Genomic DNA, 20,798 nt, shown 5'->3' on the forward strand with positions numbered 1-20,798 from the left:
CAGCAGATCGATCCCCGCCCAGGACTGTGAGTTTAAGCTGTTTACTGGGGAGACCACTGCTGTGGTAGGGCACCACAGTGGGGTGTTAGGCTTGCCCAGCTGACGTTCTGGTGAGCATCTGTTCTGATGGAACTTGAACTGAAACCAGACACCTTTAACCTTTAAGATTTGAAATTTTTCTCCAAGAGGAATTTAATTTATTTAAGCACCATTACATAAAGTGGGTTAGGATTATATAGGACAGCAACTTATTCAGATATTTCCTTTAGGTTTACGCAACTGCCTCATCTGAAAGAGCAAGCCAAGGTAGATTAATAGTGCCAAAAAGCATTCCAGGTAAACTGAGAAAGGCGCACAGGACATTAATCCACTACGCACCAGCATCAATAATGCAGCGACTATTTAATGTGCTGCCAGCTCATCTAAGAAACATATCAGGAGTGAGCGTAGATGTGTTTAAGAATAAGCTCGATAAATACCTAAGATGCATCCCGGACCATCCAAGACTGGAAGATGCATTAGCAACTCTCTGGTGGATATACGAGGTGCCTCACACTGAGGGACCTGGGGGAACCCAAACAAAAAATAAGGCAATAAGGCAATCTGGCCATTAATTTAATGTTCTTTATTAGTTTGGATGATGTCCTGGGTATGCCTTTATTGAAATTGGCATGTGGATTTTCTTACACCTATTACTTAAAGGAGTCCTGTATATTTTAATAGATTCCTTGTAGGTTAGTCACTGACTGTGACAAGGATATTCATCTCAAGTGTGCAGAATGTATTCCATTATTATTACAAGCGAAGCTATAACCCTAATTGGAAAAGCAAGATGTTATAAGCCCAAGGGCTCCAGCAGGGAAAAATAGCTGTGAGGAAAAGGGAACACTAGAAATAAATAAACTACAAGAGAAGTAATAAACAACCAAAATGAAATATTCTAAGAGCAATAGCAACATTAGATTAGATCTTTCATATATAAAGTATAGAAACTTAAAAGAACAACAGAAATAAGATAGAACAGTGTGCCGTAGTGTACCCTCAAGCAAGAGAACTCTAACCCAAGACAGAAGCGCAGTGGTTATTGCACTACCCTAGACTAGAGAACAATGGTTTGATTTTGGAGTCTCTCTTTCCTGTCTCTTCTACCCTTACCAAGAGGAAAGTAGCCACTGAACAATTACAGTTAGAAGACCATGGTACAGAGGCTATAGCACTACCCAAGACTAGAGAACAATGGTTTGATTTTGGTGTGTCCTTCTCCTAGAAGAGCTGCTTACCATAGCTAAAGAGTCTCTTCTACCCTTACCAAGAGGAAAGTAGCCACTGAACAATTACATTGTAGTAGTTAATCCCCTTGAGCGTAGAAGATAGAAAAGAGCTAGTAGAGTTCTTTTAACCCTTTTACCCCCAAAGGACGTACTGGTACGTTTCACAAAAGATATCCCTTTACCCCCATGGACGTACCCGTACGTCCCTGCAAAAAACTGCTATTTACAATTTTTTTTTTTTTTTTTTTTTTTTTTTTTTTGATAAATTTTTGAAAAAATTCAGGCATTTTCCAAGAGAATGAGACCAACCTGACCTCTCTATGACGAAAATTGACGCTGTTAGAGCAATTTGAAAAATATAGACTGCAAAATGTGCTTGAATAAAAAATAACCCTTGGGGGTTAAGGGTTAGAAATTTCCAAATAGCCTGGGGGTAAAAGGTTTAACATTTAATTTGGTAGAGGCAAATTTGTACCGGTTTTTAAATTTTTGTTTGAAGTTGGAATGATTAGACTACATGATAAGTCCCATGTGCTTTGATCTCTGTTGGAACGAACCATTTAAAAAAACTTTTGTGTATTGAAAAGTAAAAGAAATTAATTGCCTCTCGATCAGATGGTATAGGCAATCAAGATTTGGTTGCGATGAGTAATAGCTGGTTGAATGTCACTGCCAGTAATTGATATTTATGTCTGGGATATCATAGTTGATAGGACCCAAATTTTTACCCAACAATTTATGACATGATCTGAAGACTAAATTGGTAGGTATAGTTTGCCAATGGTTTACTCAGAAGACTTAAATTGGATATGAATCTCGTAAATTTTCACCAAGAAAGACATGAATTTGAAATAATTACATATATATATATATATATATATATATACCAAGGCACTCCCCCCAATTTTGGGGGGCAGCCGACATCAACAAAGAAACAAAAACAAAAAGGGGACCTCTACTCTCTACGTTCCTCCCAGCCTAACCAGGGACTCAACCGAGTTCAGCTGGTACTGCTAGGGTGCCACAGCCCACCCTCCCACATTATCCACTACAGATGAAGCTTCATAATGCTGAATCCCCTACTGCTGCTATATCCAAGTGAAGAATCCAATGTCTTTATTGACATTAAACTCCTATAATTTTTTATAGTTTTCAAAATTTAACCAATTTTTTGTCAGGCAATTCAATAGTCAAAGATATAAAATCAGCAAAATAGAGTTAATGCAAATATTACATAATCACCTTCTTAGGAAAACTCTTTGTTTACCAAACTATTGTTCTCACCAACAATTCTTTGTTGTATATTGTTTTAAAATTCAATAATGATAAGAAATTCTCCCCTAACTCCTATTATTAACCCTTTCACCCCCAAAGGACGTACCGGCACGTTCTGGCAAAACACTGTTAATTACATGTTTTTACATATTTTTTATAATTTTATGAGAAACTTCGGGCATTTTCCAAAAGAATGAGACCAACCTGACCTCTCTAGGACAAAAATTAAGCCTGTTAGAGCAATTTAAAAAAAATTATATAGCAAAATGTGCTCGAAATTTAACCTTATGGTGGGGGTAAAAGGGTTAATGGGCTTCAAATCCAGCACTATCAAAGTCCACTAAATTTCAGCTGGATCCTACAAAATTCGTGACTGGGAATCTAGGGATTTCAGGACAGCAGGACAATTTAAGAAAGGCATCACAGCCATATTTCAAATTGCATAAAAGATGATTACTCTCAGCTTAGGAATTCAGATATGGGAAGAACTTTTTATATGGAATAGACGCTATCTTGCTACCAGTTTACCAAAACTTTGTATCCAAGGAATTGGCTGTATTCATAAAGACAGGAAAGGCACCATCTGATTTTACATGTGTATTATCATTAAGATCAAGTTAAAGATTATTAATTTCACTATATCGTAAAGTTACGCAGGAATGAGGAATGTTTTAACAAGTTCTTATTGCCCTCGTTTCAAAACAGTAGTGCTATCTTGTCCGTTGACTAATGAGGAACACGGCTATCTGCGTTAACCAAAGGAATCGCTGTTTTGTCAATGCTTAAATGTACTTTTATCAGCATCACGAGAGGTACAACGTAGATGTGAAGAAATCTCTGGGTGACAGGAAGAAAGATGTGAGAGAGGCAAAAGGGCATGCTAGAAATAGGAATGAATGGCAAGCAATCGTGACACAGTTCTGATAGACCCTGCTGCTTCCTCCGGTCGCCTTGGTGACCGTTGAGGTAGCAGCAGTAGGTGATTCGATATACTGAAGCTTCATTTATGGTGGATAACGGGGAAGGGTGGGTTGTGGCACCCTAGGAGTATTAGCCTAACTCTGCTGAATCCCTCATCAGGCTGGGAGGAGTGAAGAGAAGAAAAGTCCCCTTTTGTTCTTTATTTTTTCTTTTTGATGTTGGAGGGAAATACCTTGATAAATAGATGTTGCTGAACAAAGCAACTAGTTTTATTCTTATGGATGGCTCAAAGTCCAGTGAGTATATAGCAGCCTCTTCTATTGTACGGATACACTTCTTATGACGGAATTTATTTTTACATTAGAACTGTAGGGGCCTCTGCTATTGAGAAAATAATGAGTGTTGAATTCCCTCGTGGATATTATGGGAACTTGGCACTATATGGTGCTCTGTGACAGATGGTAACATTAGAGGTGCTAGGGATCATGAAATTTATGTGGAATAAAGGAATTTTGGTACCCAAATTATATAAAACTAGCAATTGGTCAAGAGAGGGTGAGAATGGTGTTTTGTTAATACCCAGTTATTAGATGTAGGAATACTTTATAGCCTTAGCCTTATATGGAATTAACAAGCTAGTATATGAGAGGACAGTAAGAATGGCAACAGTAGATGAAGTTGAAATATATCCAGTGGGCGGAGGAAAGTCCTTTTGATGCCGTAAAAACTTTGCTACCTTATGCTTTTGAAACCTGCACTGAAAAATAACAAGATTCAGAAACAGTGCTTTACAGAATGCTAAGATTCATGGATGGAGCGGCCTTTAGTTTGTTTCATTTGAGATCGCAGTGAAAATTAAGGAGTGTCAAAGTTATTGACGAGGAGTCAGAAAATAAACGGGAATCTCTAAGGATGAAAGGGGGGGAGGAACAATGAGAGGAGCTATAGGGATGGAAATCTTCAGTGAGAAAAACTATAGATATTGAAATGGGATGATAAATACCAGTAGGAATGGCTGTAAAAATCACAAAACGGGAACTTGGATTGAGACCCAGAAAAAAATGAAAGCTCCCAGTGAAAGGGCATGAGATGAAATATCTTGGGAACAAATTTCATATTTAACCCCACAAAGAGAAAAGCCAACATTAAAACGATATTGAATGCATTGATAATTGTTGGAGATTCACCCTTTCTTCAGTCTGGCCAGATTGATAATGAAATCTAGTTTTCTGATGTACTGTTCTTAACGCATTTTACAACATCAAAAAATATCACGCTTCCTTTTTCATCTTAGTATTTGTGCCTCGACGAGGAATTGGGAATTGCTGTGGTGGCTGATGTGCTAACGTCCCTGACTGGTGAATGCCAAACTAGGGTTCAAAGTCCTGCTCAAATTAGTTAGTTTCTCTGGTCGCTGTAACCTCACCATCCATGTGAGCTAAGGTTGGGGTGTTTGGGGGAGCCTGTAGGTCTATCTGCCGAGTCGTCAGCAGCCATTGCCTGGCCTTCCTTGATCCTAGCTTGGGTGGAGAGGGGGGGCTTGGTCGCTGATCATATGTATATATGGTCAGTCTCTAGGGCATTGTCCTGCTTGAAAGGGCAATGTCACTGTACCTCGCCTCTGCCATTCATGAGCGGCCTTTAAGCCTTTAAAGTGTTGGTATAAGTAGGATTTGGTATTTTACATTTTCATCTGCTTAAGAATGAGAATGATGCTGTTTGTAGCTTATTTTGTTTGGTTACTCTAATTTTTTTTAGATTATGTCTTTAACTGATTAACTTTTTGTAGCCAATTGATAATGTTTTTAATTTTTTTATTTGCCAAGTACGTATTTTATGTCTTCAATAGTGCAAATTACTATTATTACTCAATATACTAGCTGTCTTGTGTTGTAATGAGTTATTAGTTTATTGTAATGTGTATTTGTTTAATAGTCATGGAAACTAGATGACACGATTTTTGTCTCTGCTTATATTAGAATACTGTACTCCCAATCCTAAAGCTCATTGAATAACATTATAGTAAACTCAGTGTGCACTACCCAGAGTATTGTAAATTCTGCGTTATGGAAGAGAAGATTGTTTATTACAATTTAGGCAATTACTATGTACTAGCCTTTGATATGAGCCCAAGAACTGTAAGAACTAGGAAATGAATGAATTGAAAAGCGTCACATTCACAGAATTTATTCGTAAACAATTGAGAGTACTGTACGTGCGGTAAATTGGAAGTACGTAGAGCAACGTACTAGTCCAGACATGTTTCAGAAGCATGAGCTCCTATGAACCAATCTTCTCTAATCATAATGTAGGAATTTATGATACCTATCTGAAAATCAGCAGAAGCTTTCACCATTGATTAAACTTTCGAGACGTTTGTCAATTGACCAGAATTAGTAGAGGATTGCTAGAATTCAACCCAGAAATAAACATTTTGTTGTGACGGGGGAATTTTAGGACGTGCGTTCATAGATGTACTCATTTTATTATTTAATAAATGTAGTAGTTTCCATGGCTACATGTTTTCACTAACTTGTTTATCTGTCTTCTGCACAGCTCATGCAAGAATTTGATGGGTGAGGTACGAGGCAGTGTCATTGATGTAAGCCTAGTCGTTTTTTTTTTTTTCGTTTTGTGTCACAGTATAGCCACCTTATAGACGTGAATTATTTTTTTCACCAGCGTGTATATTTTGTATTATGCTTCTCTTGGGAGTACTTGGGTTACGGGTTTGTCCAAAATTCACGCATCTCCACTGGCATTTATTTCAGATTTCTGTATTTTGTTTAATGTAGGCAACACAGCCTCTTCATTGAATTCATTCTTTTTCACCAAGTCGACGGCTTGCATGCAGTGGAGGCTTGCGCACGTTTTAAAGACATCCCCGACGCTTGTTTGTACACTAACTCCTTGCAAGCTCTTGAGTAATTTGCCCTTCGATATAGCACTCAATGAAATTAAGCCATTGATATTATACTAATACAATAACTCGTATTTATTGGTTTTGGCAGTTTATTTAAAAATCACCCTATTTTATTTTAACTAATGTATTACTCTTCTGTATTTATTTTATTGAGAAGCCAAACTTTCCTATTGACCTGTGTAGTTACAGCACTGTAATTTCCGACTTTGGTTTTGACAAACGACAAATTTATGTGATAATGATTGCATTTGTTACAGGGAGTCACTTGTTCAGACTATGATACAGGAGGTACAGTACTTTTGGACCTTTGAAATTCGCCACGTCCTATCTTACAGTAGTCAGTTTACCGAGTGAGGTGAACGTAAACGACATCTGATTTGTTGTTCTTACATCAGGAAAACTTATAGTCAGATAACTGTTATGTAATTTCTTTTGACAGAGTCTTGTAGATATTGAATGAGGTTGGAATCTTTTTTGTTTTTTTGAAATAGCACTTTCCACACATGCATCCCAAATATTACTGACAAGCGTCACCTTGTAGAACTTACTGCCATCAAATTTTATGAGAGTTCCTGATCCTCACTTGTTTTCCTTGCTCGCTGTGATCACATCACTTTGCTGTTCCCGTGTATCCTTGGTTTTCACCTTTTTTTTATCATTATTTTCCATGAGTCTTTTTGTGTGACTTCTCTGATTGCCTTTGCAGCTGGAGGTTGCTGCCGTTGCAACGTATTTCTCCCGGTGTTGAAATTGTATTTTTATTTACATGGTAATGGTAAGTAATTATGGTAGGTTATTTAAGGAAGTAGGCTATGCTAGGACTCCCTTCACATGGTAATAATGGTACGCAGTTCCGTTTCAGTCGAAATGGTACTCGGTTTCGTTTCAGATTCATTCGACCTAAGTTTAGATCGACTATATTTATTATTCTATCAAGACTGTACCCTTGTTTTAACAGGACCTTGGTTGATATATGCTCCTTTGCATTTCTCACTTGTTATTATTCCCTAGATATTCATGAGATAGGAACCGTTATACCCTGCAGGCATCCTTGTTGGATGGGAGACTCCAGATTGCCTGGTAGATATCATACACCTTCGATATTGTAAAATACCTTCGGACAGCCGTACAACTGAAACACGTAACTTATTGATCTGGTCAGACTTTAGTAATGATGATATTGTCTCATTGCCAAATAATATTTCTTGCCTGATAAATATTCCAACCAGTAATAAAATGGGGACTGAGCAGAATTGAACCCGAGTAATAAGGTCCTAGATTCAGACCACGAAAACTGTCTTATTTCATTCACTAGAAGTTTTTAGCTTTCACGATTAGCTCATATCAGAGCTTTTCAAGTTGCATGGTAGTATAGAAGATCGTCAACTTACACATTCGGAGATATACCGGTATACACAAATCCAACTCAAAATAACAAAGATAAGTAAAGAAATACTATAATGAAATACAGTATATAATTTAACAGTAAGCAAAACAACATTTATAAGAACCTAATATCTATTTCATATGAAACCCGACTATGTGTAGACTTTCGTAGCTGGAAGTCATAGGCATTGAATTCAAGTTAGGCCTTCCCAAGGCTAAAATTTAATGAAATTAGACAATTTGACTTACTAACAGCTTGGAACTAATTAACCCTTTTACCCCCAAAGGACGTACTGGTACGTTTCACAAAACCCATCCCTTCACCCCCATGGACGTACCGGTACGTCCTTGCAAAATAATGCTATAAAAAATTTTTTTTCATATTTTTTATAATTTTTTGAAAAAATTCAGGCATTTTCCAAGAGAAGAGACCAACCTGACCTCTCCATGACAAAAATTAAGGGTGTTAGAGCAATTTGAAAAAAATATACTGCTAAATGTGCTGGGAAAAAAAATAACCCCTTGGGGGGTTAAGGGTTGGAAATTTCCAAAGAGCCTGGGGGTAAAAGGGTTAACTTTGTAAGTTGAGGACCTTCTCCAGCAGCTACGAAGAGCTCAAGGTGAAACTAAATTGTAAGTTAGATATCCTCTCTAGTGAATGAAAAGACAGTTCTCTATTGAATCACGGCTACCGAGTTTATTTTGGTTCATGATGCTCAGTAACCGTAAACTGCATTGATTCTAATACAGCCTAGTGCACGGAAGAGCTTTCATTACATAGGGTGATGCTTGGTATAGTAGAGTACTATTATTGTAAAGTAGTTTGATGGGACTACTTTTGGTATGTTTCTAGATTGAAGAAGTAGTCAATTGTAATGTACAGTACAGTATGGTAAACTTTATAAGTGTTTGGGTACCAACATCCCGAAATCGTTTGCGGTCGAGTAAGTGTCGTAGGTTTCTAACGCTGCTTAGTGACCATAGAGAGTATTACACATTTGAGAGGAACTGGCATGCTTAACTTAACACATTTCCTTGCAATGATAGCTTGATGACTTGAGTAGAGTGGAGTAGGCTACATTATAAAGTTAAGTTTGTCATTCAAGAATTCTGTTTTCAAGTGGAGAAACGGATAAACAGATCCGTCCTCAGACGTTACTAGATCAGAAACCTTGGTACTTGTTTGTTACTTGAAAATTGTTTGCTATTTGAAGTGCTGTGTTTCATATAATTCCCAGTTAAAATGTGTATCATTTTAGAGTGATCTAATATAACCGATACAATAAACAAGAGGGCTTTTATTGGAAGATTGATAAGTGAAAAGCAAGAGTTCTTATACAGTACAATAAGTCAAAAAAGAAATCCTCTCTAATGGAATATGTCCAAAATTTATTACCTTAGTGTACCAAATCTTGGGTGACCCAAGAAAACGAAACGTGAAGTTGCTGAGTGAACTCAAAGTATGGCATCTGATTTTAGAAGTGTTAGTTTAACTACTGTAAATATTTGAGCTTAACAAATCTCTTCTTCAGCTGGCCGTGAAAAATTCAATATCTATCATGAGAAAATGGTCTAATGTTGAAATTGTTACATATAGTTAGACTCGAGGCTTTGACATTTTCAGTGGATTAATAGTGTTCAATGAACCGCCTGAACCTTTTAAATGTTACTACTCAATAGTCATAGTGATACTATATAAGAATATCTTTATTTGCTGTTCTTATAATTCTATACTGCCAAGATTGCTATAAGCTCAAGGGCACAAACAGGGAAAGCAGCTCGGTGCAAAAAATAACGGAGCTTTAGATAAAATAATAAAAGATTAAGAAAATAAGTACATTAGGTATGAACGATTTAGATAAATAATGATTTTAAATGACTTGGTAACATTTATACTAAGTTCTAACTTTTTTAAAGTTCCACTTATTCAACTACAGTAATTATGAAAACCTATTATTATTATTATTATTATTACTATCCAAGCTACAACCCTAGTTGGAAAAGCAAGATGCTATAAGCCCAGGGGCTCCAACAGGGAAAAATAGCCCAGTGAGGAAAGGAAATAAGGAAATAAATAAATGAAGAGAACAAATTGACAATAAATCATTCTAAAAAAAGTAACAATGTCAAAACAGACATGTCACATATAAACTATTAACAACATCAAAAACAAATATGTCATAAATAAACTATAAAAAGACTCATGTCTGCCTGGTCAACAAAAAAGCATTTGCTCCAACTTTGAACTTTTGAAGTTCCACAATATTGGGCACAACCAGAATTAAATTTCTAGAACGCTGAGTAATAATGAACTACAGTATACTCAAGAAAAAGGAAGACTGTTGAAATAAACTGCACACATTGTATATGGTATGGTCTGAAGAGACCTGAATGCAAAGGACCAGAATTATGAAAAATATACAACTTGGAATGATCTTGAATAACTGTACCGTATAAAGAAATATTCAAATCGGGTCGGTAAATCAGTAGAGCTTAAATTTTTGGTCTAATAATTTCAGATGAGAGTAACTGCTGAAGACCAGATTGGAGGAAATTATTCAAATCATGGCACAATAAAATCTTGAAAGATAACGTTAGCTTCTCAGTTCTGCGAATTAAGAATTCTTTACTTGAGCCAAGTGCTTTTGGATGCCTAGGTTTGAGTAGACATCGAGGATTTCCTATATTGTCTACTGTTTTTCGTGTTTTGAAAAGATGGTATTCATTCGTAGAGAATTGTCGATTTCTCTAAGTTACGTAGATGGTGTGAAAGTAGAAGTAAGCCTGCCGATCCTTTCCCAATTTGCAAATAATTCTTATTACAGTATCTTTAAAGCTTTTTAATGTCTATCAGCAAAACGTCTGAATACATATGATGAAAATAATCATGTGACAAATTTTTTTCGTGCAAAGTTCTGATGAAAATAATTTTGAACCTGGTGTTGATATGGCATTATGGATAGTGAAGATACACAGCCGACGTTGTGAAAGGGTTTGCGAGAGGATAAAGAAAAACGGTAAACTTGAGCAAGAGTAAGGTTATAAGGATGAATGGTGAGCGGAAGATGGAGCAACAATTAAATCCTTAACCCTTTTACCCCCAAAGGACGTACTGGTACGTTTCACAAAAGCCATCCCTTTACCCCCAAAGGACGTACTGGTACGTTTCACAAAAGCCATCCCTTTACCCCCAAAGGACGTACTGGTACGTTTCACAAAACTCATCCCTTTACCCCCAAAGGACGTACTGGTACGTTTCACAAAACTCATCCCTTTACCCCCAAAGGACGTACTGGTACGTTTCACAAAAGCCATCCCTTTACCCCCATGGACGTACCGGTACGTCCTTGCAAAAAAATGCTATAAAAAATTTTATTTTCATATTTTTGATAATTTTTTTTTAGAAAATTCAGGCATTTTCCAAGAGAATGAGACCAAGCTGACCTCTCTATGACAAAAATTAAGGCTGTTAGAGCAATTTAAAAAAAATATACTGCAAAATGTGCTGGAAAAAAAATAACCCCCTGGGGGTTAAGGGTTGGAAATTTCCAAATAGCCTGGGGGTAAAAGGGTTAATATGTTTAATAATGTTGAAGTGAATATACTGAATGATAGCAAAATGAGAGTTGACACTCTTTTATGGTAGTGAATTTCTATACTGTTAGTTTATAAGAGAAAAGTGACGAGCTGTTAAAAGGAATTGTTTGCATAGTAAAAGTGTTGGAGTATGAAAAGGGGGTAAGAAATGTTAGCACAGGTGAAAGGATAGATCAGAATATTTTGAGGAAGTTTGGCTCCCGAAAATAGATTATACATACATACATACATATACCAAGGCACTTCCCCCAATTTTGGGGGTTAGCCGACATCAACAAATGAAACAAAACAAAAAAGGGGACCTCTACGTTCCTCCCAGCCTATTAAAATAGATTATAGGATTCAGAAATGTTTGGAGGAAGGAGATGGGATAGTTTGTATAAAATTTATTGGCGGGATAAAAGCCACATAGTCACTAGAGTGTGTTTGTAATAGAGGACAATGAAAGAATTAAAACATTTCTTCAGAATAGATTCATCACCAAAAATCTTGAAAGACTCTTAATAGGCAAATATGTTGTGTAGTTGAAGAAGAAACAGACAGAATGTGCTTCTCAAAAGTAAATTTGCAATCAAGAATCACACCTAAAGTTTTAAGAGTCATATAGAGTTAAAGAAACATAATTAATGCTGAGATCTGGATGTTGAGCTTCTTACAATTATGCTTTGATTTTGTTAACCCTTTTACCCCCAAAGGACGTACTGGTACGTTTCACCAAAGCCATCCCTTTACCCCCATGGACGTACCAGTACGTCCTTGCAAAAAAATGCTATAAAAGTTTTTTTTTCTCATATTTTTGATAATTTTTTAAGAAAATTCAGGCATTTTCCAAGAGAATGAGACCAAGTTAACCTCTCTATGACAAAAATTAAGGCTGTTAGAGCAATTAAAAAAAAATATACTGCAAAATGTGCTGGGAAAAAAATAACCCCCTGGGGGTTAAGGGCTGGAAATTTCCAAATAGCCTGGGGGTAAAAGGGTTAAGGTTCAACTTCATGCTCCATACTTTGCACCATGAAATGATTTTAGCCAGATCTCTATTAAAGGATTCAACAACTCCAGATCTCCATTCAGGAGATGGAATCGAAACCAAGAGAGTAACATCATCTGCATATGCAACAATCCTCTTTTCTAGGTCAAACCACATGTTTAAATATGGTAAGAAAAGTAATAAGCCAAGGACACTACTCTGATGAATATCAGCTATGGTACCCATCAATAACAACTCTTTGCAATCTATTACTTAGGAATTCAACAATGTTCTAAAATAAAATCCATCTACTTCAAACTGTTTTGAGTTTGAAAACAAGGAACTCATAATTAACACGGTTAAAGACAACTCTAAAATCAAAGCTAAACAATCTTCCTGACCACAATCCAGGGATTTGTTTACAGCATTGGAGGTTATAAGAAGAGCATCACATGCTCCAAGGCCTTTGCAAAAGCCAAATTTCAAACTAGGGAACAGAGTGTTTTAATTTCGTAGGACCAAAAAGCTTAACTAGTCAGTTTTGCCTCAGGAAAACAGGAATAAGCAAGATCAAGTTTCTCATTACTCTGTTTACTGTAAAATAATCAGCCATAAAAGGGTTTCCATTACCTTTGGACAGTGAGTTACAGAGCTATCTGGTTTTAAGTAAAGGAGGATCTGATTAGTCTACACCAGAGTGCAGATATAAGGGTATCCCACCACTTATACTCCTGGGTTATCCAAGAAAGGGTTTCTTTTATGGTTGAATTGTATTACTTTTCAGTTGAAGCATAAACTCTATGAGCAATAGCTCTTAGCTGAGTGTAGTTATTCCAAGTCAAGTCTGATCTGATATCCTTCCGTAGATGATAGGCCGCCGCCTCCTCCAAATAAGGACATCTACACTCATCATTGAACCAGGGTTTGTCCTTCACTCAGTATTTTAGCACAAGAGAAGGGATACGCTTATCAGTTATGTTGACCAAATTCTCATTCAAGAAAACAACAGGATCAACACTACTATACAATTTTGACCAATTCAAATTCAAAAGATCACTGAAAATGCCATTTCAGTCTGCTGGAGATTTCATATAAATCTTACATGAGTATGACACATCCGGTATAGGCTGCTCAGTCTTCACCACTAATGAAATCAAGGCATAATCAGACATCCCAACTGGAGAACTAATCTTATAGTACTAGGCGAATCATTGTATACTAGGTCTAAGCAGTTACTAGACCTGCGAATAGCTTCGATTATGATTTCCTCACAGCCAGATTCAGAGGCAAAGTCCAAAGCTCAGTAGGAGAAACAGAATTTAACCAAATCCCTATGGTGAGCATTGAAATCACCAACAAGCACAAAAGAATCATCCAAATTTAGATTTGGATGGATTGAACACAAATAAAAGTTGTTATGACTATCACAAACTTTTATTACCTTAATTTCATGACGTCCACATTCGTAGCAGGACTTATGTGAAGCAGGGTATTCAGTCCTATTATACACGCCATTCCCCTTGCCCTAGGACTGGCATCCCTTTTCAAAGTTTTTGGTTTCTTAAACTTGTAATAAGGAACTCAGATGAGTGCTTCATTTGAGAAACCAAAGTTTCTGAGTATAATAGACGATCATACTGTCTAAAGGCAACTGTAAGGTCTTGAATACTGGCATACAGTCCATGACTGTTGCAATACACTAGACAACACTGGCTAAGTCTAGGACGTAATGGTCCCTGATTTTGCTCAATGTCGCCAGAAAGTTGTTATTATTATTACTTGCTAAGCTACAACCCTAGTTGGAAAAGCAGGACGCTATAAGGCCAGGGGACCCCAACAGGGAAAATAACCCAGTGAGGAAAGGAAACAAGGAAAAATAAAATTTTAAGAACAGTAACAACATTGAAATAAATATTTCCTATATAAATTATAAAAACTTCAACAAAACAAGAGGAAGAGAAATTAGATAGAATAGTGTGCCTGAGTGTACCTTCAGGCAAAAAGCTCTACCCCAAAACAGTGGAAGACCATGGTACAGAGGCTATGGCCCTACCCAAGACTAGAGAACAATGGTTTGATTTTGGAGTGTCGTCCTCCTAGATAAGCTGCTTACCATTACTGAAGAGTCTCTTCTACCCTTAAAGGCAATAAAAAAGTTTCATCGCACTTCAAAATGAATTTAACAATAACGATTACAAAATATGTACACTAATATGTTTAGAGAGAGACTTGCAACTCATAGACTAAAGATAAAATGTGGCGTAAAATTAGTCAAAATGGCAGAGCCGACACACGATGCAACGTTAAAGACCCTCCAGGATAGCCACTTCAACTGAAGTGAGTACAGTAATGATGGTTTTGAAAATGAATACCAGAGAAGATTGAAAAATCGATAGGGAAAAGGTAACCTCTTGATAAACCACCAGGCATCTATGACCCTTCTATTTATCCTGCCCAACATACCATATAAAAAATAAGAGGAAGAGAAAACAGATAGAATAGTGTGCTTAAGTATACCCTCAAGCAATCGAACTCTATCCTTAGATAGTTACGGAGAAACATTTCTAATTTTAAACAATTTTTTTGTTAGGAAAGTCAAAACATGTTGAGTAACTTAACTCTAATGAAAACATATTCTATCAGGTAGTGAATAGTTAGATACAAGACCGGTAAAGTACCGTCATTAATGGATTTAGTGTTCAGTTAATCTCGGCATGTCCTTGTATGTTACAAGGATTAGATTCCAGAATACTGTAACTGCTTTCATAAGTTTCCTTCCTTTTTGCAGTGTCCACACAAATTGGTGTGGAGAGTGATTTTTTTCTGCACTGGGTAACTGACGGAAGGTTGAGTTGTTTAATACAGTATTTTTGTCCATCTAGCAAAAAAAGCAGAAAGCCTTAAGGTATTAAATGGTATTGTTAGAATAGCATTCTAAGGCTGAATTACAAATAAATACTATTGTCGGTGTCTTTTTTTTTATCTCTTTCAGATCCTCAAAGAATTAGATTATGGAGCAAGTGTAGATTGGTGGGCATTGGGTGTGCTCATGTATGAAATGATGGCCGGACAGCCACCCTTTGAAGCGGACAATGAAGATGATCTCTTTGAATCCATCCTACACGAAGAAGTTTTGTATCCGGTCTGGTTATCAAAGGAAGCAGTTTCTATATTAAAAGGGGTAAGTTGAAGGTTTCTAAGAAACATTTCCTCTTTTTCTTTTTCGCAGTAAATGTGAGCGAATGTTTTGATTTTTAAGTTGAAGGTTTCTAAGAAACGTTTCCTCTTTTTCTTTTTTGCAGTAAATGTGAGCGAATGTTTTGATTATGATGGTGAATTGAAACCAAAAATGTGAAGGACTGTTTGATATGGTTCTTATTGATTCGTATAAGTATTTGCTAGTAGATATGGGTAACGGAAAGCTGAATAAAGAGGAGTCGCTGAAAAGGAGAAGCAAATTGGTAGCAGAAAGTAATAAAGATTGAATGTGGCTTGAATCATCTGTGGAAGGAATAGTTGAGCAAACCTTCCTGTATGGAAACAAGTTTTGATGTTGAGAGTGAATGCAAGAAGTAAGTTGAAAGATGTTGAAATTGAGCTATTGGGAGTGACGGTAATAGAGATAAAAATTCATATTAGGAATTCGATAACTATAGGGTAATATACACGATATGTATATAGCGCTGTTAGTACAACAGGCTTTGAAACTAACATTGGTCTTGCAATTTCTGTGTCGTAACGTGGTTTGAGCATGTAAAGGTATTCTGTATTTGCGTCTTTCAGTAAACTGAAGATAACCAAAGTTTCTTTTTTACAGTTTATGACAAAAGATGCTTCAAAACGTTTAGGATGCGTAATGGAGAGAGGCGGAGAGTTAGCAATTCGTAACCATAAGTTCTTCAGAGAAATTGATTGGGAGGCCCTCGAGCAGCGTAAAGTTAAACCGCCATTCACACCTAAGATTGTAAGTAATACGGTGAGGCCGGTTTTATACGTATGAGGAGCTGTGCTATTACTTTGAATTGTTTTATAAATCAGGTGGTCGAATAAGTCTTGGAAGTATGAAAACAAAACTATTATAACTTGTGTTGTCTTCCTCTAGGACATTACTGGTGTGTATATAGAAAGATATTAATCAATTTACCGTACAGCATTTTGAAACTAATACAGAACACTGCATTGTCCATCCTAGATACTTTTCTTTTCATTTATTAAGTTCCTTTGATCCTCTTGTGTGAGGATAGGACACTTACACATCCTAGATACTTTCCTTTCATTTATTTACTCCTTCTGATTGGTCTTGTGTAAGGATAGGGCACTTAAGCATCCTAGATACATTCCTTTCACTTATTTAGTCCCTCTGATTGGTCTTGTGTAAGGATAGGACACTTAAACATCCTAGATTCTTTTCTTTTCATTAATAAGTCCCTCTGATCCTCTTGTGTAGGGATAGGACACTTAAACATCCTAGATACTTTCTTTTCATTTATTTAGTCCTTCTGATCCTCTTGTGTAGGGATAGGACACTTACACATCCTAGATACATTCTTTTCATTTATTTAGTCCTTCTGATCCTCTTGTGTAGGGATAGGACACTTAAACATCCTAGATACTTTCCTTTCATTTATGTAGTCCTTCTGATTGGTCTTGTGATCATCTTGAAATGTAAGCCAGTAGTCTCTGGACACTAATTTTGTTGTAGTAATAACACAAGATGTAAAACTCTAAAGGAGAATGAGGAAAGTTCATAGTAACTTGAGCTTACACATGTTCCTTAGGGGTGAGCCATTGGTTGCTAGGGCCTATTTTAGATGTGATTGCAGATTGGCAATAATGAAATAAGAATGAGAGAAGTCGAAGGTAAAATTGTTTGGGAAAAGTTTCGAAAAGTCGTAAGGTTAAAAAAAAATTTCAAGTTAATTTGTTCAATAAATCAACCTGAATTGGATAATTTTTTAATTGTACTGTAAATGTAGATAATTAACCATGACTTTTATTTATTAAAGTATATCCTACCACAAAAAATAATTGTAGGATAGTGTATAGAATTTTTAATTACCGTTCAGTTTTGAGTACAGTACTATATACTGTTGCTGTCTCACAAGATTTTTTATACAAGAGAGGGGGTTCCCAGCCCCCTCGTCCCGTCCCTTTTAGTCGCCTCTTACGACACGCAGGGATAACGTTGGCGCTATTCTAATTGTTTTATGCCCCCGCGGCCCGTAGAGAGTAGAGGTCCCCTTTTTTGTTTTGTTTCTTGTTGATGTCGGCTACCCCCCAAAATTGGGGGAAGTGCCTTTGGTATATGTATGTATGTACTATATACTGTACAGTATGTAAATTAGCACGGTTAATGTTAGTAACAAATTAAGCCATATAGCTTGCTTTTTTATGATATGCATTACATATTAATCATGATTATTTATAAATTTATCAAAAGTAGAAAACGATAGGTATTGAATAATTCGACATTATCATACATTACAGTAAATTATCATGGTCAAACTAATATACACTACTATCGTGCATCATTAAATATTTTATCTTTTGGCTTATACAAAAATATTTATTGGTAATATAAGTTGATCCCCAAGTTTCACAAGACTACTATATTAAATAGTTTATTATTAACATGTTAGCTATTTTCCACTATCTTAGGGTAGAGTTCTCTTGCTTGAGGGTTCACTCGGGCACATTGTTCTATCATATTTCTCTTCCTCTTGTTTTTCTAAGGTTGTATAGTTTATAGAGGAAATATTTATTTTAATATTACTGTTCTTGAAATATTTTATTTTAATTGTTCATTGCTTCTCTTGTAGCTAATTTATTTCCTTTCCTCACTAGGCTATTTTCCCCTGTTGGTGCCCTTGGGCTTATACATCCTGCTTTTCTAACCAGGGTTATGGCTAAGCTAGTAATGATTATAATATTATGACCTGTCTACACCGATTCTCTCCGTTTCTTCCGTCCTGCAGAAGGGACGCAAAGATGCAGTCAACTTCGATGCCGAGTTCACGAAAGAGGAGCCTGTCCTAACGTTCATTAATGCCGAGGTGGTGCGTGCTATAAATCAAGATGAATTTAGAGGATTTTCATGCGTGAACAGAGATTTCAGAACATCAGTTGCTGCTCCCGTTCAAGCCTAAATCAATGAAGGACAGTAAGTTATTTGGTTAAAGACATTTTTTTAGAGGGAGGGCATTGGATATCCTAGTGTTTGTGAGGAAAGGATGCTCCTAAAAGGTTTAATCTTGGTTCATTTTTTTTTGTTGATGCAAGACCAAGATATTTATTTTGCCTATATTTATGATTTTATTAGAAAAAAATTCTCATCATCAAATAATACAAATATGAAAAATTTGTAGATAATTTGTATTTTTCCTAACTATACAAACCTTAGCTATTTAATAGGTGGATTACTTTCAGCTACGCCGAAAGTAAATACCCCTATTAAATAGCTAAGGTTTGTATTCCAGTTACGGAACAATTATTTAAAAAGTATTTAAATCAACTATTGAAGACGAGATTCATGATGAGGTAGTTTATTTTTTTTAATTGACAATTGAATATTGTCCCCGTTAGTGAATGGAAACAGATAAATCCAAAACTCATAAGTATTGACTTATTAAAAATTCATGAAAAATCTACTCTGTATCTCATGTCATAAATTTATTTATGATGATTTTCATATTGATTACCCTGTTTGAAATTTGTTAATATTGGTATTATTGAAACTCATTTGCCCTTATTATTTGTTATTATTGCTAGGAATAAATAACAAAATCAAAAGTTTTAAAAGTAATCTGTTCAGCATTATTAGATGCCGAGTTACATAAGTATGCTAAATATTTGTTGTTCAGTATTTTTAAATGTCAAAATATCTTGTAATATTTAGAATCAAGTTCAGGCTTTACTTGCGTGTTAACCCTATTACCCCCAAAGGACGTACTGGTACGTTTCACAAAACTCATCCCTTTACCCCCTTGAACGTACTGGTACGTCCTTGCAAAAAACTGTTATTTTTTTTTTTTTGCATATTTTTGATAATTTTTTTGAGAAACTTCAGGCATTTTCCAAGAGAATGAGACTGACCTGACGTCTCTATGATGAAAATTAAGGCTGATAGAGCAATTTAAAAAATATATATTGCAAAATGAGTCTTTCAGTCGAGAAACATGCCAAGCGCCATTTTTAAAAAGTGTCGGAAATCGCGATTGAAAATTGCCAATTTTCAAATTATTTATATTATTATTATTATTATTATTATTATTATTATTATTATTATTATTATAATTATCAATATAATAATAATAATAATTATTATTATTTTTATTATTATTATTATTATTATTATTATTATTATTTTTCAATCGCAATTTCTGACACTTTTTAAAAATGGCGCTTGGCATGTTTCTCGACTGAAAGACTCAAATGTGCTTGAAAAAAAAAAAAATCACTCGGGGTTAAGGGTTGGAAAATTCCAAATAACCTGGGGGTGAAAGGGTTAAGATCCGTCGGAAGGAGAGACCGTTCGACTCCATCGATCGGTGAATCCGATGAATCTTTGCCTGGCTAATAGCGATTATTCAGTCATGGAAAAAATCAATTAACATTCTCATTCTTTTCTTTCCAGGTACAAAGATACGTTGTGTCCCAAAGTTTCCAAAAAAAAAAAAATCTTCCCGGATAAGGGAGAAACCATTTGATTAATAATCAAGCAGGTGAACAAATTAAGAAATTATTTTTGAAGTTCTTTACACTGTGACGTGTAACGAAGTGCGAGAAACGAGGAAATCGGATTCTGTTCCTTCTAGTTGGATGAAATGATTTTGAAAAAAAGGTATCATTATGAATCTTTAACTTCTTGGTTACAGTGTTTCTGAATATTTTAATATACATGCATATATATATATATATATATATATATATATATACTGTATATATATATATATATATATATATATATATAAATTTAAATGTGTTTATATATTTATTGAAAAACTTATTCAACATGTTTAATTTTTTTTATTGAATATACAGTAGTATTTAATGTTAACATTATTGTTTTGTCTTTAACTATTTTATTAAGTGATTTTGTTAGAAATTGGAAGATTTAATATTTTTAATAATTTTGAAACTCAAAGTATATTGATATGTTTAAAAGCCAGTCTTTTATGAGTCTCCTTGCGGCGAGGAGCCGCCGAAGACTGGCGACGACGTTTCTTCCCGCCAAAGAGGGAGAAACGTCGATTTCTAGATAGTACTCCAGCAGAAAATGAGCTTTAAAAAAACGGAGGAGTTTCTTGTCCAGTCAATCAGTACCAGTGAATAATGATAATTGCTGGGCGAGAGAATGAAAGTCGTCGTGTAAATTGCAATGCTCTTTATTTGCATAACATCTTTAATGGAGGAATACCAAAGATTTTATTCTATGACGGAAATATATTCTAAGAAA

General features: G+C 35.6%; 1 protein-coding gene across 1 annotated transcript in view; it reads left to right on the forward strand.

The window, feature by feature from the left end:
* The window catches only part of Pkc98E (Protein kinase C), an 85,793-nt gene extending 65,533 nt beyond the window's left edge, over positions 1–20,260 (forward strand). The window contains exons 11-14 of the mRNA XM_068369700.1: positions 15,336–15,524; positions 16,161–16,307; positions 18,319–18,503; positions 19,977–20,260. Of these exons, the coding sequence (XP_068225801.1) occupies positions 15,336–15,524; positions 16,161–16,307; positions 18,319–18,489 (507 nt within the window). The 3' untranslated portion in view covers positions 18,490–18,503; positions 19,977–20,260. The remainder of the gene's footprint in view (positions 1–15,335; positions 15,525–16,160; positions 16,308–18,318; positions 18,504–19,976) is intronic.
* Positions 20,261–20,798: the final 538 nt, after the last annotated feature.

This window comes from Palaemon carinicauda, unplaced genomic scaffold, assembly GCF_036898095.1.
Source record: "Palaemon carinicauda isolate YSFRI2023 unplaced genomic scaffold, ASM3689809v2 scaffold82, whole genome shotgun sequence".
Classification (NCBI taxonomy): domain Eukaryota; kingdom Metazoa; phylum Arthropoda; class Malacostraca; order Decapoda; family Palaemonidae; genus Palaemon; species Palaemon carinicauda.